Consider the following 18,552-nt stretch of genomic DNA (forward strand, 5'->3'; position numbering starts at 1 on the left):
TTTGTTTCTGAGTCTTTGGCGGACTTGTTTCCTACTGTAGCTTCTATTTTCATATGTGAGTGATAAAGATGTGTGTTAAGGGGCCCTTGCGAGGGTGATGCAGTGCCCTAAATCCAGCAACAGCTCTCAGCTTTTTTAAAGTAGTTGGCTGATGAAGGAGAAATTACAATTCCTTTTCTAAAACAGATATGAGAAGGTAGCACGGTGACCGTGGCACAGAGGGATGGGGCTGGCCCGGCTGTTTCTTTGCTAAGAATTCATGTTCTCTCCAAGCCTCTGTGTGCTCGCCAGCATGCAGGACCAGTGGGCCATCCTGTGTGCCTGCTGTGCGTGTGTCCCCGGCCACCCCCTGTGGTGAAGCAGAAATCTTCTGCAGGCACCTCTTCAGGTAACACACATTTCCCCTTCCCTGCCAGATGGACGTGCACGTCGTCCAGCAGCAGCCCGCAGTATAACATCTGCGAGCAGATGATCCAGATCCGGGAGGACCATATGCGCTTCATCTCAGAGCTGGCTCGCTACAGCAACAGCGAGGTAGGTGGGCCTTCAGTGCCCTCCTGTGCCGGTACCTCAGGCCAGGTGTGCGGGAACCTTTGGCTGGATAGGAGGACATGTCCTAGGTGCCCAGAGGAGGGCCTGGAGTTGGGGTAGGAGGAAGCACTGTCCCTCAGCTGTGTTCCCACTTGGCAGCCGGGTTTTCTGTGTCCTTGTTCAGGCTGGTCACACTCTCCCCACCTGCCAGGCACAGCTCCAGCCAGCCCGCCAGTGTGTGGGGTGGACAGGAGTGGGGAGGTCTGAGTGCAGAGAGTGGTGGGAATGTCATGTCTCACATGTGAGCAGGCAGGGCAGCGAGGTCAGGGACATAGCGATGGTCCATGGTATGCGTGCTACACATAGTCTTAGAGGGACCTGCGGACTTGAGACCACATACACAGGTCTGGTCTTTGAGACTCTGGTCCCTCGGGGTTCTCAGGAGGATCATTAACATTTGGAAGGAACAACTGTGTGTTGGCCCCACGCGTTGCAGGATGATGAGCTCCCCTGTCCTCCACCCAGCAAACACTAACCATCGTGTAACCGGAATGACTGGAAGACAAGCCCAGATGGCTCAGAGCACATGCTAGCTCCAAGCAGACCCCTGATGGCCAGCTCCCCCAGGAGGAGGGCTGTCTCAGTGTCTCCCCAGCTGCCAGCACAGCCCACAGGGTAGAGACGGAGGCAGGGGCTGATATAGCTGTAAACCGAATTTCTGGGAAGCTCTCAGACGACATACAGGGTTGATTTCTACCCTTAAAATAGGTGTACCTGACAGCATGTGTGGCTCCTGTCTGTTTTCCCTCTGATGTCTGCTGTAGTGCCTTTTAATAAGAAAAAAGAGATCTATCTTTGAATGCTCTGCTCAGCTTATTTTTAAACAGCTTTATGGAGATTTAATCCACATACCATACAATTCACCCATTTAAAATGTACAATTCAGAGGTTTTTGTTTATTCACTGAATTCTGTAACTACCACTACAGTCCATTACTGGAACATTTTCATTACCCCCAAAAGCAACTCCGTACCCATGTGCTTCTGATCCCTATATAGATTAGAGGTTCCAACCACCCTCTCCTTTGGGTTTCCCATGTGTCTTATAGAGATAAGGGCTCTTTTTACACATGACTGTAATCCCATTATCACACCTAAAAAAAATCAAGTATTCCTAATGTCAGAGTCATTGTTCAGTTTTCTCTGTTGACTCAAAGATGGTTTTATTTTTTCAAGTTGATTTGCCTCAGGATCCAAATGAGTTTTATACACTGTAGTTGGTTGGTATATCTCTTTGAAGATGTGTCCCTTCTCCATCTCTCTTGCTCCCTGTGGGGTCGTATGGCGTGACCTCTGTCCCCTGTGCTTCCTCTACGTGGATGATTAGATCTGAAGGCCTGATCGAACTCTGCTTCCATCCTCTCAGTACAGCTGGCCCTTCACTGCCGTGCTGCAGACTGCTAGAGTGTCTGGCCATCTCTCTCCAGAATGTAGACAGCCATTGTCCACTGCCAAATGTATGAGTTCATTAGGGCTGTGACATGATGGTCTTCTAGTCCTTTCACTCCTTCTCAACTCCTAACAGCTGAGCCTTGCTCTGCAGTATGATTCCTTCAGGAGAGACAGGTCACAGCTGGATTCCGTTGCTACGTGTATCAGTTTTTCAAATAATTGATCCTCTAGCATCATCTAAGGTGGCAAGCTTTTTGGAGTCCCGTTTTGAAGTTAATCTACTTCAGTTTCCATCTTTTTCCCCCTTTCAAGCTGAGAATCCTGTTCTTAATGACTACAGCATATTTTGACTTGATGTCTTAGTATACACTTAGCAGTCTTAAAATAGCAATACTAACACTGCTAATAACAATATAATTATTAGAAACAATATAATTATATATTGTAATATATAACATTACAGTATTATAATGACAATATAATTACTAAAAGTTGTTTTAAGATTTATTTTTTAAGTTAATTTGCCCTTAAATTTTCTCCCTCCAGGGATAGAGATCAAATCATTGGGCTTGCTTTCTCTTTCTTTGCCCCTTCCCTTCCCCTCTCCCTTTCCCTTTCCCCTTCCCCTTCCCCTGCTCCTTCCCTCTTCCCTCTTCCCTTCCTTTAAATCATTGTTTTTCAGAGTCACTTGAAGTGGTTTGTTTTGTGTTGGTCTCAGCCTATAGTGATAGTGATGCCTGAAGGACTCCCCTATCTTCGGCAGCCCCATAGACGTTTCCCTAAGTGGAGCCAATACTGTAGCTGCACATGCCCCTGTGGTTCTTATTATGCTTGCAAGATGTACCTCAGCAATAACCATCAGGGAATTTTGAGAAAAAGAAGGATTATTACTTACACATTCTGGAAGGCACATGGCATGCCTGGAGCCACAAAGTGAAGTGACAGGTAGAGAAGGAGTGTGGATCTGAGACTCTTCCTTTATTGGGGCCCAGGGTGGGGTACCTAGGATTTCATGGGTTTACTCTTTATTGGCAAATTTCAAACATAAGAGCAGGAATTAGGGCACTAAAGTGGGGTCACACAAGTGATAAGTTACTAGGTCACCCAGAGCTTTCTAAGAGGGGAGCTTCATAAATGGAGCTGCCTGGCTCTTTATCTACTTGTATAGCTGGTACTCTGTTTATTTTAGATGGATGTCCTTGAAATGGATGCTTTCATTTGGCATCCAGTGGCAATCAAAAGCTTAATGCCAGGCACTTACACTGTAATCAAAAAAGCTTGTCAGGTACCTGCACTACATTGTTCCTCTGTGCGGTCATGAACCCAATTCTGTACACACTTTAATTCATGCTTTCATCTTGCTTTTGAGTTTTAGGCATTGTTTGTGTCCCATAACTTAATTTTCTGTCATAATTCCATTACATGTTTATGTGGTTCCAAAGTCAGATGTACAAAAGGAGGTATATTCAGAGAAGTCTGCCTTCCTCCCCACCCTATGCCTTCCTGCCCTTTAGGTAACCATTCTTAAATATAAGTTTTCATTTTTTGATATAAGCAGATGCACATGATGTGCATGTTTTTCTTTATTAGCTAAGTAGACGCCTAACTGTGCACATGGTTCTGTTAACACCACGTCCTAGAGATGCCTCCAGCACCGTCTGCAGAGGTGTTCTCTTCTTTGAGAGCTGCAGAATGTCCACTGTCAGGGCTCTGCTGCGGTAAAGGGTCCTGTGCCCCCATCATTTCATCATTTTACAAATGCACCTTTCCTGTAGATTCCTAGTGGATTTGCTAGGTCCTGGGGAAATGCCTAACTGGTTTTTCTAGATAATGGGGTGACTTCTTGCTGTTCCTGTGGTGCTCTAGGTTGTCACAGGGTCGGGCCGCCAGGAGGCTCAGAAGACAGATGCTGAGTACCGGAAGCTGTTTGACCTGGCCCTGCAGGGCCTGCAGCTGCTGTCACAGTGGAGTGCTCATGTGATGGAAGTGGTAGGCACTCTCTACTTGCTTTTGTCTGCAAATGTCGACATCTGAAAGAACGTCTACCCCTGGTTGGTTAGAAGTGCTTTTCTTCCCAAAATCACCCAAGAAATTGACTAAATGATATTTTTTCTGCATTAACTTTGGTCTTTGGATCAAGAACAAATTGGCTTTTTATCTTTGATCCTAGAAATAAAAATCTCTATCACTATAAATGTTTCTTAGATGGCTCAAAGTACATTTCATTTATGTGTGTTACAAATAAAAAGGGCCTCATCTTTTAAAACATACATACCTTTATGATGATTTTTAATTCTCATTTTTAAAAAATGTTTGCTCTGTGGAGTTCCAGCCATCAGTTTCTTTTGTTTAGCATTAGTAAAATAGTTTCTGATGCCATATGAAGATTTGGATACCTGTAAGTCATAGAAGATTTTTCCTTTTGTTGCTTATTTTGACCAGATAAAAATTGTTAAGTTGGATGAGTATGTGATCATTTGAAAGGCTGATTTTTTTTTTTTTTTAATGAAGAAAATACCTAGTCTTAAGATATTCAACACAATAGATCCAGGACATTTTACCTTATGTATTTCTTAAACCTGAAGTCACATGGCCAGAATGTCTTGCAGTTTTATGGGGATGGACTTGGTGTGTGAGTGTATGTGTGAGCATGCATGCATGTGTGTGATTTTCAGATACAGCTAACATTAGAAGGCTGGCCTGTGGTCGCTTCGGGGATAGTCATGTCAGTATGACCAGAACGTAAGCATTTTGCATTCAGTGTGGATGTCTCCCCCTTTCTGACCACACCAGTATTCATGGAAACTTGTGCACCCAACGGACAAGTACTCCAACAAGGACTGCCCGGACAATGCCGAGGAGTATGAGCGTGCCACCCGCTACAACTACACCAGCGAGGAGAAGTTTGCCCTGGTGGAGGTGCGCTTTGCTTTCTTTTCCTCCACAGCTCTGGCCTCAGACTGCCTTCCCATTCAAAGCAAAGGCAAGAACTTGAGTAAAATTGAATGCACAGTTTCATGTTGTCGCTTCTAACTGAGCCAGCAACGTGGCCTGCCGAAGTTAGTTTTTAAAACACTTCTGCCTCTGCTCTATCTCACCTTTGTTGTGGATCAAGTGACCATTCATGTATGAGTGTGTTTTTCTCCCTGTTCTAATCCATTGGTCAGTTGGTCTGTCCTTGTTCTCATGCCCCTCTTTTTTTTTTTTTTTTAATTTTTTTATTTATTCATTCGAGCCACAGAGATACAGAGAGAGAGAGAGAACATGAGCAGGGGGAGAAGCAGAGGGAGGGGGAGAAGCAGGCTCCCCGCAGAGCAGGGAGCCCGATGCAGGGCTTGATGCGGGGCTCAATCCCAGGACCCTGGGATCGTGACCTGAGCCGAAGGCAGATGCTTAACCATCTGAGCTACCCAGGCGCCCCTCATGCCCCTCTGTCTTACTTACTGTAGCTGGTCTGTGTCTGGTAAAGCAAGCTCTCTGTCTTCAAGAGTTCCTTGGTTATTCTTGCTGTTTGTATTTTCATATCAATATTAGAATCATTTTTTTCATATCTCACAGTGAAACCTGTTGAAATTTTTTATGGGGATATGAATAAACCTATAGGTCATTTTAGGGAGAATTGATAAATTTAGAATAGTAAGCCTTTTATGAACATGGTCTATCCCTCCATTTATTGAGATTCTCTTTAATTTCTCTTTTATAATCTGTAAAACTCTTACACATCTTATGTTAGCTATATTTCTAGGTATTTGATACTAGATGATAGGTTTTAAATTTTTTCTAAATGTTTGTCATTGATATTTAGAATTAAAATTATTTTTTGTATTTTTTCTTATATCTGCCAACCTGTCTAAACTCATTTGTTAATTGTAACAAATTATCCATTGGATTTTCTACCAATATAATAATCATCTGAAAATGATGGCAGTTTTATTTATCCCAACTTTCCATTTTTATTTATTTTTTTAATCACAGTGGATGGAACCCCTACTTGTTAAATAGGCATCTTTGTCTCGTTCCTCATCTCAAAGGGAAAGCTTTCAACATTTCACCATATAATGTGTTTGCTGTAGGTTTCTTTTTTTTTTTTTAATTTTATTTATTTATTTGAGAGAGAGACAGACCACAAGCAGGGGGAGGGGCAGAAGAGGGAGAGGGAGAAGTAGACTCCCCACTGAGCAGGGACAGCCTGATGCCTGGCTCGATCCCAGGACCCTGGGACCATGACCTGAGCCAAAGGCAGACGTGTCACTGACTGAGCCATCCAGGCGCCCCTCCTGCAGGTTTCTTATAGCCAACCTTCATCAGTAAGGAACTTGCCTTCCATTCTTGTTTACTAAGAGATTTTATTATGAGTTGATATTAATTCTATTAAACACTTTGTATCCACTGAGGTACTTCTGTGATTTTTCTCTTTTATTCCATTAATGTGGTGAATTTACATTGATTGTGAGGGTTTTTTCCCCCCACTTTTTTTTTTTTTTTTAAATCAGGTTTGATGTTAAGGTAGCCTTGCATTCCTGGTATAAACTCAACTCAGTCATGACAGATTATCCTCTTTATATATTGTTGGATATAGTTTGCTAGTATTTTGCTTAGGATTTTTATATCAAACTTAATGAGTGAGAGTGTCTTTGCTATCACTTTTTTAAATAAACCTTGTATTGTAAAATATTTTTAGGTTGACAGAAAAATTGCAAAGATGATACAGTGAGTTCCTATATACCCCACACCCATTTTTCTTTATTGTTAACATTTCACATTAGTATTGTTATAATTAATAAACCAGTATTGGTACATTTTATTAACTAAAGTCCATACTTCATTCAGATTTCGTCAGTCTTTCCATTATGTCTTAATTCTGATCTAAGATCCCACATTACATTAAGTCATCATATCTCCTTAGGCTCCTCTGGGTTGTGAGTTTTTCAGACTTCCCTTGTGTTGGATGACCTTGACAGATTTCAGGAGCACTGGTCAGGTATTTTGTAGAATGTTTCTCAGTTGGTATTTATGTGACTTTTTTTCATAATTAGACTGGAGTTACAGGTTTGGGGAAGGAGGACCACAGAGGTGAAGCATCATTTCCATCACATCATGTCAAGGGTACATACTGTCAACAAACTCATCACGGTTGGTGTCGACCTTGCTCACCTGGCCAAGGAAGTATTGTCAGGTTTCTCTATTAGGAAGTTACCCTACACCTTGCCCTCACCCCTGCTTTATCCTTTTCATAGTGTACTTTAGAGAAGGAAGTCACTGCACACAGCCCACACCTGTGTAGTGAGTAACATTACTTTTTTTTTTTTAAGATTTTATTTATTTATTTGACACAGAGAGAGAGACAGCGAGAGAGGGAACACAAGCAGGGAGAGTGGGAGGGGAGAAGCAGGCTTCCTGCCGAGCAGGGAGCCCGATGCGGGGCTTGATCCCAGGACCCTGGGATCATGACCTGAGCCGAAGGCAGATGCTTAACAACTGAGCCACCCAGGCGCCCCATCATTACTTTTTTATAACCTTCCATTCTAGTTTTCTGGATGCCGGCTTCATAAAACAACTCAGGGGTCTCCCTTCTTTTTTGTATTGTCTGGAGTGGTTTGTGTAAGGTTCATGTTACTTCTTTCAGTGTTTGCTAGCATTTACTGGTGAAGCTTTCCCTTTGTGGGATGGTTTTTGAAACATTCAGTTTCTTTACCATGTACATTTTCTATTTCTATTTGTATCAGTTTTGTTAAGTTGTATTTTCAGGGATGGTAAGTTATATTTTCAGGGAATTTTCAAAGAATCTTTTAAAATTTTCTAATATTTGTCATAAAGTTTTTCATAAATTCTCATCTTTTTTTTTTTCTACACAGTATACAATTCACCTGTTTGAAGTATAAAAATTCAGTGCTTTTTTTTAATATATATATATATATATAATCACAGAGTTGTACAATCACAATCAAATTTAGGACATTTTTGTTATGTCAAAAAGAAACTTCACACCCATTAGCAGTCACCCCCAATTCTCCCCTCCCTTCAGCCCTAGGCAGCCACCAATCTGCTTTGTGACTCTGTAGATTTGCTTATTCTGAACACCTCATATAAATGAAGTCATACAATATGTGGCTGATTGTGATTGGCTTCTTTCACTGAACATCATGTTTTCAAGGTTCATACATGTATCAGTATTTTATTCTTTCCATTGCTGAATCCCATCCCATTGTATGGATGTATCACATTTTATTTATTTTTTAGCTGATTTTTTAGTTTGGGTGTTTCTACCTTTTCACTATTACAAATAATGCTGCTATTAACTTTTGTGTACTAGTTTTTGTATGGATGCATGTTTTCATTTCTTTTCAGGATACATCTAGTAGTAGAATTGCTGGGTCATACGATAACGCTGTTTAACATTTTGAGAAACTACCAGATGGGCTTTCCCAAGTGACAGCACTATCTTACATTCCTACCAACAGTGTATGAGGCTTCTACTTTCTCTGAATCCTTGTCAGCACTTGTTATTTTCTGTCATTTGATTCTAGCCATCCTACTACATGTGAAATGTATCTCATTATGATTTTGATTTGCATTTTTGTAACAACTAATGATGCTGAACGTATTTTCATTTGCTTCTTGGCAATTTATATATCTTCTTTGGAGAAATGTTTATTCAGATCCTTTGTCCATTTTTTAATTGGATTATTTATCTTATTGAGTTCTTTATATATTCTAGATAAGAGTTCCTTAGCAGACATATGACTTATATTCTTCCATTCTATGATTGTCTTTTTACTTTCCTAAGGGATCCTTTGAAGCATAAAGTCTTTAATTTTTATAAAGTTCAGTTTACCTATTTTTTTTTCTTTTGCTGCTTGTGCTTTTCATATTATATCTAAGAAACCATTTCCCAACCCAAGTCATGAAGATTTACTCTTATGTTTTCTTCTAAGAATTCTATAGTTTTGCCTCTTAAATTTAAATGTGTGATACATTCTGAGTTAATTTTTTAGTATGGTGTGAGGTAGGGGCTATGTTAGAGATTCCTAAAACTGCTCTCAGGCTTGATTTGCTAGAAGGACTCACAGGGCTGAGTAGCTGTTCTACTCAAGGTTATTTATTACAGTGAAAGGAGACAGATTTAGATCAGCAAAAGGCACCTGGGTGAAGTCCAGGAGAAACCAGGTACGAACTTCTGGGTACCCCCTACTAGCGCACTTGTGCGGGATGTGCTTCTTTTTCCCAGCAGAGATGGGTGACAACATGTGGAAAGCGTTGCCAACTAGGGAAGCTTACCCAAGATCTTAGCGTCCAGGTTTGTTTGGGGGGTCAGTAGTGTCGGCATGCAACACACCTTTGTGATTGACCTTGGCTACCCAGGTTCCAGACTCCCAGTACAGATATAGGTGTTCACCATCATGACATTGTTGGCGTAGACCGTCTCGTCACGCTGGTACTGCAGTGGCCCAGAGCCTTGGGTGAACACAGACATTCTTTTCAGGCAGATTATTCCCAGGGCTCAGGGCTCAGTTCCTAGGAGTTGGCCATGGGCCAGTCCTGAAAACAGGCCTTTCCTGGGAATCTGGAGGGTTTGATCATCCCAGGCATCACCAGTTAACCCTTTCCTGCACAGGAGACCAATTTCATTGTTTTGCATGTGGGTACTGTTTGTTGAAAAGATAATATTTCCCTGTTGAATTGTTTTCACACACTTGTTGAAAATCAGTTAACTGTAAACATGAAGATTTATTTCTGAACTCTGTTTCTATTCCATTGATCTGTATGTTTGTCCTGTGCTGATACAGTCACGTAATCTCTTAATATCTCTAAACTGTGTGATAATGCCCCCCCTTTTCATTCTTAATGCTCGTGGTTCGTGCCTTGTCTGTGTTTTTCTTGATTAGTCCTGCGGGAAAGTTGTCAAATCTATTATTTATTTACTTATTTTTTTAAACAGCTTTATCTTTGTTGATCACCTTCTATGATTTGCTTGTTTTCTGTTTTGTTAATTTTTACTTGTCAGTATTTATTTCCCTCTAGTTTGGGGGGGCGTGTATTTTCCTATTCTTTTTACAGATTTATGATGAATGTTAGATTATTATTGTCAGACTTTTTGTTTCCTGAGATTTTCCTCTAAAGCTCCAAATTTACTTTTTAGCGTAACTTTTCCTATATCCCATAAATTTGAATTTATAGTATTTTCATTTTCATTCAGGTTGATTTGAATTTGAATTCTGTTCGGTTTGAATTTGAATTGGGGCATTTGCTTTTTTTTTCATAGAAATTTCCTTTTTCTTCCCCTCATTGGAGAACCATCCAACCAATCCCTAAAGCAGACAAATAGAATACACGAGTGTGCCTTGAGGGCATTATAGTGTCTGTGATGCTGTCACAGACATGAACTTTAAGCATTTTAGTGTATTTCCTTCCAGACCTTCTCATGCATATTAATTCAGCATGCTGTTACTGTTTAACAGATGGGATTTGGGCTATAACTTCTTTTTTCTTTTCCAGCTAATAACATATTTGCTTTCATGAATCTGTTTTATTCTTTATCCTTTAAAGTCCTTCACAGGGGGTATGCCCTTATGCATTTGGGAGTGTTCTGAGTGAGTTACCAAACACCCCTGTTAGCTCATGCCAAGCCAAGCAAATCCATTCCTGTCCTCAAGGCGCTCATGGTCTAATGGAGTCAGACCCAGGCACAGGCACAGCTGCTGGATTAGAGCTGAGCTCACTGCTCTTGGGAAGAACTACAGGGCAGCAGCTTCAGAGCAAAAACATGGGAGGCCAGGGAGAGGTGCTGTGCACTAGAAAGAGGCAGCTTCCTGGTGCAACTTGGTGTCACCTAAGAAGGAGCCATCTCCTGTTACTGTCCACCACACTGAAAGTTGTGTGTCCCCCTGCAGGTGATCGCCATGATCAAAGGTCTGCAGGTGCTGATGGGCAGGATGGAGAGTGTGTTCAACCATGCCATCCGGCACACCGTCTATGCTGCACTGCAGGACTTTTCCCAGGTTACTCTCCGGGAGCCACTCAGGCAGGCCATCAAGAAGAAGAAGAACGTCATCCAGAGGTCAGCCTCAGTGTAATACCTCCCTGTGAGCTCAGAGTCCGAAGTTGTAGAATCAGCTTAGGTTTGAACAACTGTATAGTTAGATTTTCATAAATATGCTCAGTGCATCTATCTTCAACCTCCAGATGCCCTTCTGGTGAATTTCCTCTAAATGTAATGTGATGGGTCCAATTACTCACCTGAGCAATGTATAATAAATCGACTACAGAATGTCTGAGCAGTGGGGACGCAGAGATAAGGGTGTGTTTATCTTGGGGCAGGAGAGTGTCTCAAAATCTTTTTGATGATTCTGATCACCAGGCTTGTGGGGACAGGAAGCCCAGCATCACATTGCCCATCTCAAAGTGTGTCGTCTTCAGTATCTTTGCTTCTGTTCCTTTTGGCTTGTCCTACAAATTGGTCAGAGACTAACACAGATATTGCAGAGATCCTGTAGCAATCTTGAGCAGTTTTCTCTTAATATTTAGCCTTTTAAAGTTGTCTTTCAGAGACATCTATGTAAAATGAAGTTTACTGGGGCTCACAAGTATATTGATTTCATTTTTTTGCTTATAAATTATAAATTGATGTGTTTGACACCTGGCTTGGTTTCACTTTTAGCATTAATAAAATGTGATACTGTGAGTCTTCCCATTTTGCTCACGTTTGCCATAATGGGAGGCTCACCACATGGGCAATGTGAAGTATAGTCTAAGAGTAACTCAGGTTTTAGCCAGAACTTTCCCCATGAGGTAATAGGATAGGCACATGGGTACATCTACCAAGTGGTTGCCTGTGGTGGAGGAGGGGTGTCTCCATATGGTGGAGCCCTGTTGGGGATGGGAACATGTTCCAAATGTGTCTGAGACATAGGCCCAGTCCCTACAGTTGTGTTGGTGACATGTTCCTGTTAGAAATCAGGAAATCAGCCAAGGGAGGTTGAGTTTCAGCTCCCTGGGTGGATATTTGTGGTCTGTCCCCTTCCGCCTTTTGCATGACTCAGTGTTCAGGAAATAAAACATCACTTCCAGGTTAATTGATGCAAACTGCAGCTAAGTCAGATCTTCTGGAGCTGGTAATGTCCCCCAGAAAATGATCTATTCAAAATTTCGCTTTGAACTGGTCCATTACCACATCCCCCACTGCCCCCAAAGGAAATCACATGTGAGAGTTGGCTGAACTGAGAGGTATGTGTTAGGTGAGGCGATGCTGTGATTTTTAAAAGTCCTGAGGGTGTCAGCACTCTGTGCCTCACTGATGACTTGGTGGGGCTGTTCAGTGTCCTGCAGGCCATCAGGAAGACCGTGTGCGACTGGGAGACTGGGCATGAGCCCTTCAATGACCCAGCCCTGCGGGGCGAGAAGGACCCCAAGAGCGGCTTCGACATCAAAGTACCCCGGCGTGCTGTAGGACCCTCCAGCACTCAGGTTCTCATCCTCCCTGTTCACCTGCTCCACCTGTTCCCCTGAGTGGGCTAACCCTGAGCTGAGGGTTGGTAAGCAAGGCCAGGAGTAAAATGACATAACCACTGTCTGCTCAAGATGATCAAATATTGCCTGTGCCTTTTCTGCTCCTCTGTTTCCTGCCCAAGTGAATCTGGAGCATTTTGCCAAGACATCCTTGTGATTCTCGGATTTGGTCATTTGCATGCAGAATTTAATTTGACTGCATCAACTCCATTGCAAAAATGTGGGTGAAAGTCTATGTGTCTGTATTTACACTGTGTTTCCTGGTGGGTGTTTAAATGTATGGTTATACTTTTTATGTTGGGACTAAAAATGATCATTTCTGAAGATAAAACTTTTAGAAATTTAAGAATGTAGCTTTTTTGTGTCCCTGGTCTTAAGCCACCACTGCTGTTTTCTCTCCTGGCATGCTCAACCCTCTGCCCCCCAAAAGCAGCTTTCTTCTGACTCTCATACCTGATTTAATATGTCCTTCTGCTTTTCTCTTCCCATTTTGGGACTTAGTATTGTTTACTCATTGTTCTTCTCTTGGGGGCTTTTTATAATCTCTTCTGCCAGTCTTGCAGAGAACTACCAGCAAAGCACATTGTTGGCTTTCTGTGAAACTTCTCAAATATCTGGGAGGAAGGCATTTGGCCCACTTAAGGAGGACACTTGTCCTGGGTCTGTCCAGTGTGCATGCACCCTCCCCACCCTCCATTCCCATGTGTGTCTCCCCACCCCATGATGTGTGTGTCCTGTGACTAACGTCTCTCTCCCACCTCTCCCCCCACATCTGTCCGTGTCTAGCTCTACCTGGTGCGCACCATGGCGGAGTCCTTGAGCTCTGCTGAGCTGCTGAGGCAGCTCAAGTCTTTGGGCATGGAAAGACTCTTGCATGTGGTAAACGCGTTTCTGAGGCAGTCCTACACCTATCCGCCTCTTTTAACCTTTGGTGGTAAGACATCATTTGTTTTTCTTGTTGATGTTTATGGCACGGAGGTGAACTGCTCCGCAACAGATTCTTTCTCCCAGGCAGCACCAACTTGGCTACTTAGATGGGTGCCCAGACCCACTTTGAGGAGCTGGTGTAGTGCGAGGCTTACCGCTCCAGCCTGGCTCTGGTCAGGGCATAGCGGAGTAGTCTTCCTCTTGTGGTTTATCTGAGTTTGGTGTAACTAATGTACCATGTATATTTTCTCCCCCACAAATGTTTCCTTGGATAATGCAGCTTTACATGGTGAGAACCATGCTAGAGTCCCTCATTGCAGACAAAAGTGGTTCCAAGAAAACCTTGAGAAGTAGCCTTGAGGGGCCCACCATATTGGACATAGAAAAATTTCATCGAGAGTCATTCTTCTACACTCACTTGATAAATTTCAGTGGTAAGAGATACTGCTGACCAGCGTCTGGCCCAGCATGTTCTAACACTGCTAACACCGTCTAGAATGCTTCTGCTGACCATCCCCTGCTGTGGTCCCCTCACACACCCAGACGGTGACCTGTGTTGTAACCTTCGTGATATTCCCTCACCTGTCGCTTTAAATGCACGGAGAGCCAGGGGCCCCCTCCATGTGCCGTGGACCTTAGGATGAGGGCCATGGGCCTGTGGCTGGCTGGCTCTATGACTTGAATGCAGTCTTTGTAACCCACATGAGGTCAGAAACACAGACGAATGTAATCTGTCATGTGGCTTGAGAACAAGATAGTGATAAGTATCAGAAACAGCCCCCACGAGCAGTGACGTGTGGAAGGTGGCAGTCATCTTGACCAGGGTGCTGGGTGGATACCCTTGTCATTGTGGAGTCCATGTTTACTTTGGTGCTGCAGCAGCTTGCTCAGAGCAGGAAGCCTCTATCTTGGCTGCAGGTGCTGCCGGTTTGGAGTAAATAGCAAGGCTTTTGTTTTTCACTTGTCAAATGATGGACACTTTTTTTTTTCATTTGTTTCTATTTTACATTAGATAAACTTGTACTGAATATGCATGTAATGCTGTATCTTTATCCTAAGTAAAATAAAATAACATGGTTTTTATTTTTCCTTTTAAAAAGGACATTTTTTCCCCCTCCCAATCCCTCAAAGAAGCTCATAGCGTTGACAAGTTTCCATTGGCGGGTGGTGGTGTCCATGCCAGACCAGCAGGGGAAAGATGCTGACTCTGCTCTTTTTGTGAGAGAGAACGTGCACGGTCTACGGTGGCTTTGCTTGCAGCCACATCGTGGATGTCTCATTTCTAGTGTGAGGTGCTGTGTCACCCCCACCCCCCCACCCCCTGCTCACGTCCACTCCCGCATGGCTCGGGGCTGAGATTGAAGGAGCCGGCACCTCACACATGCCTCTCCTTGTCCTAGATTGTCCTGCTGAGTTTTTTCTGCTTGCAGAAGATTAACATGATATCATTTGAATCCTTCAAGAAACACTCCAGCAGTGCTGTGACCTTTCACAGTTGTGGTTCCGAGAGTTCTTTCTGGAACTGACAATGGGCAGGAGGATCCAGTTCCCTATCGAGATGTCCATGCCCTGGATCCTGACAGACCACATCCTGGAGACCAAGGAGGCATCAATGATGGAGTGAGTACCCTGTGGCCGTGTCTTAGCTCTTTGTGATGACCAGGGTCCTTGGTGGCATTTGGGAGCTGGGAGATGGAGGAGGGGTTGGGCTGTTTTCAGCACTTCATTTGAAGTTGTCATACTTGGGGTAAGACTTAAGAGATTAATACAAGTAATGGGTTTCTTGGCTTTAGACTAAAATCAGGAACTCAGGCAGCAGAAGTCACTAAGTCCACCGTGTCAGGTACTAGTGAGGCCCTGGGGGCTCAGCTAGGGTCAGCAAAAGGAGAGGTGGCCTAGCCTCTCATGTGGCACAGCCTCTGAACCAAATGAATTTGGGAGAGGAAGTATTAATTGAATAGCTTTCTTTTGAGGTCAGAGCTCAAGGCCAGGCTAGGGGGTGGGAGACTTTCAAAATAGGAGGTTCCTGCAGGTGAAGTAATAGGAAAGGGGTATGTCTTGTGAACAGACTGGGGACTGACCCAGCAGGTTCTTCGGCACACAGAGCAAATGTATCGCACCTTGTCTTTGCCTGTGCACATCAGTTCTTGTGTGGTGGTCAGGAGGATGGCTTTCCACTTTCTCTGGAGTGGCCGTAACCTCTGTTCTGCAGCACCAGAGAGGGGATGAGGAGCATGGAGATCTAATGCAGAGGCCTTGGCGCGCCTGTGTGTTGTGTCTTTGGAGTTGAGCTTGGCCCCATGGCTTACACAGCCTTCCTGCTGTGAGGTGGAAGCGGCCTTGTACCTCCGAGGGACCTTACCACTGGAGGAGACTGCTGGCTGCTGCCTTTTGTCCAAATACGGGGCTAGGGGAGAGGGGCTTTTGGCCATGCTGGACATGGTCGTGGTCAGCTGTGGGACCCAGGATCTTCATGTTTTTCTTATTAAGTCTGACAGTTCATTCTTAGAAATAAGAAAATAACTTGTTTTGTGGTTATAAAAAATACTGTATTCTGTGGTGGAAAACTTTGAAACATAAATAAGTGAGAAGATGCTGTTACAGGAAGCCTTTGTGGACCCGCCCGGGGCCCTGGGCATGGCCTTAGTAAGTATGTCCCATCCGTGGCATTGTCTGGTTTGGTCCATTAGGGCCCTCGGCAGGAACCCCATTTTGTGTCTAAAGTAAGAGATTGTTTTTCCTCATGTGAGAGGTCAACAATGAATGTTCAGGGGCGCCTGGGTGGCTCAGTCGTTGGGCATCTGCCTTCGGCTTGGGTCATGATCTCAGGGTCCTGGGATCCAGCCCTGCATTGGGCTCCCTGCTCCGCGGGAAGCCTGCTTCTCCCTCTCCCACGCCCCCTGCTGGGGTTCCCTCTCTCGCTGTGTCTCTCTGTGTCAAATAAATAAATAAAATCTTAAAAAACAAAACAAAACAATGAATGTTAAATTTCACCTGGAGTGTGGGATGTGAGAGCCAAGAAGCCCTGTGGGGAAGGCTGGGCTGACCGTTTGCCCCCTCTGCAGGTACGTCCTGTACTCCCTGGACCTGTACAATGACAGCGCACACTATGCCCTCACCAGGTTCAACAAGCAGTTTCTCTACGATGAAATTGAGGCAGAGGTGAGGGCCTAGGCACCTTTAACAAACTTTAATTTCCTTTTTCTCTGAGTATTAGAGGAAGCAAATTTTCTTTATAATACAAGGAGATTTAAACAATAGAATGAAGTTTTGAAATAAACATTTTGGAGTGAACCCTTCTATCTGCATCTACACATGTGATGATTGGGGTCTTACAACGTTAAGATTTGACTGCGTGTCATAAGCACCTCTGTATCCTCACCTGTCTTCTGTTATGAACACAATTTAAACCAACCCCTATTTTATTTCTTTCGTTTTAGCTTTTTATTTTTGCGTATTGGAAGTGATGCTTTGATGAACTTCCTTGCACCTAATTTTTTAGCTACGTTTGATTATTTTTGAGGACAGATTCCTACAAGTGGAACTATTAAATCTGTGTACATGCAGCTAAGGAGATAAATCTTATTTTGTAGCTTAAGATTTAAGAGCATTTAACCTCAACAAATTGCATTGTGCATTGTGTGTGTTTTTCCTCCTCCCAGAGACACTAGAAAGTGCTTCTTCAGGGAGATATCATAGGCTCCTGGGCCATGTAGGGTAGGCATGTGGCAGAGACCTGCAGGTCCTGGGGTGGTTCCCCTTTGAGCACATAGTGTCCTTATCAGAGTTCTGGGTGGGGAGGCTAACCCCATTTGCAAGGGAAGATACAGTTTTGGGGCTGGAGTCACAAGGCTGTATCCATCCTGTGTCTCCCTGCCCGACCTCAGTGCCCAGAGCAGCCGGCCATGTTCCAGGGGAGGCCACATGCGGCCCCTAGGACACACAGCCCCGTGGCAGGAGCAGAACCCAAATGCAGTGCATATTAACCACTGGGAACACATGTTGAATCGAGACTTTTTCATATTCCTTTGCCTTTAAGAGACAGGGAGCATTTTTCTCCATTAGTAAGAGAGGTTCTGATAGAATTTTCAGTGGCTGTGTAGTAGTCACTCCTGGCCACACCAGGATATATTTAATCTATTGTTTTTGGACAATGAGGTTGTTTCTTGTTTCTCTTTTCTAATAAGAGAGCCTTTGTTAGTTGCCTTGACAAAAGATTTTCTTTTAACTTTATATTCCCAGAACGTATTCATTTTATAACTGGAAGTTTGAACATTTTGACCACTTTCACCCATTTTGCCCATCCCTACCTACCCCTGCCTCTGGAACCACCAGTCTGTTCTCTATGCATTTGTTTTGTTGTTGTTGTTGTTGTTTTTAAGATTCCACATATAAGTGAGATTGTACAGTATTTGTCTTTGACTTACTTCAGTGAGCATAATGCCCTCAGGGTCCATGCATGTAGTTGCAAATGGTAGGATTTCCTTTTTTATGACTGAATGATATTTGTGTGTGTGTGTCACAGTTCTGTATATGTTTATCCATCAGTGGACACTTAGGTTGCTTCCATGTCTTGGCTCTTGTAAATAATGCTCCAGTAAACATGGGGATGCATATATTTTTTCAAGTTAGTATTTTCAGTTTTTTTGGTTAAATACCTAGAAATGGAATTTGGTGAATCAAAAATGTTTTTTTTTTTTTAATTGTCTTATTTGATCTTTAGGAAATAAAAATCTAATATATGCTTTCTTTTTCTTCAGGTGAATCTATGCTTTGACCAATTTGTTTATAAGCTGGCAGACCAGATATTTGCATATTATAAAGTTATGGCAGGAAGGTGAGTATATGGTTTATGATTGGGACATGAAATCTTGGTTAACTTGATCTCACATTTCCATTAAAATTCACAGAATATGAGAAATGTCTTCTCTTCTTCCATACTAGTTTGCTTCTTGATAAACGTTTACGATCAGAATGCAAGAATCAGGGGGCAACGATTCATCTCCCGCCATCTAACCGCTATGAGACACTGCTTAAGCAGAGGCATGTGCAGGTGAGTCAGCCCTCTCCAGGGCATGGTGAGGCAGGGAGCCGGCATTGGAATGGTGAGGTTTTCTTAGAGTTCACTGGGTTTTAA

At 43.2% G+C, this 18,552-nt stretch overlaps 1 protein-coding gene across 7 annotated transcripts in view; it reads left to right on the forward strand.

Annotated features, from left to right (window-relative positions):
- Nucleotides 1-18,552, forward strand: part of CYFIP1 (cytoplasmic FMR1 interacting protein 1) — a 133,733-nt gene that overhangs the window by 59,336 nt on the left and 55,845 nt on the right. For 6 of the 7 annotated variants that reach the window (XM_035023903.1, XM_035023904.1, XM_035023905.1 and 3 more), the window contains 10 exons: nt 417-534; nt 3,849-3,971; nt 4,776-4,901; nt 10,874-11,040; nt 12,299-12,446; nt 13,696-13,849; nt 14,879-15,035; nt 16,481-16,577; nt 18,176-18,252; nt 18,360-18,468. In XM_035023903.1, coding sequence (XP_034879794.1) covers nt 417-534; nt 3,849-3,971; nt 4,776-4,901; nt 10,874-11,040; nt 12,299-12,446; nt 13,696-13,849; nt 14,879-15,035; nt 16,481-16,577; nt 18,176-18,252; nt 18,360-18,468 — 1,276 coding nt within the window. Of the gene's footprint in view, nt 1-416; nt 535-3,848; nt 3,972-4,775; nt 4,902-10,873; nt 11,041-12,298; nt 12,447-12,551; nt 12,709-13,695; nt 13,850-14,878; nt 15,036-16,480; nt 16,578-18,175; nt 18,253-18,359; nt 18,469-18,552 lie in introns of those variants that run through there. The other variant, XM_035023908.1, reaches the window with a different exon arrangement.

This window comes from Mirounga leonina, unplaced genomic scaffold, assembly GCF_011800145.1.
Source record: "Mirounga leonina isolate KUSES-001 unplaced genomic scaffold, KU_Mleo_1.0 Mir_178, whole genome shotgun sequence".
NCBI lineage: Eukaryota > Metazoa > Chordata > Mammalia > Carnivora > Phocidae > Mirounga > Mirounga leonina.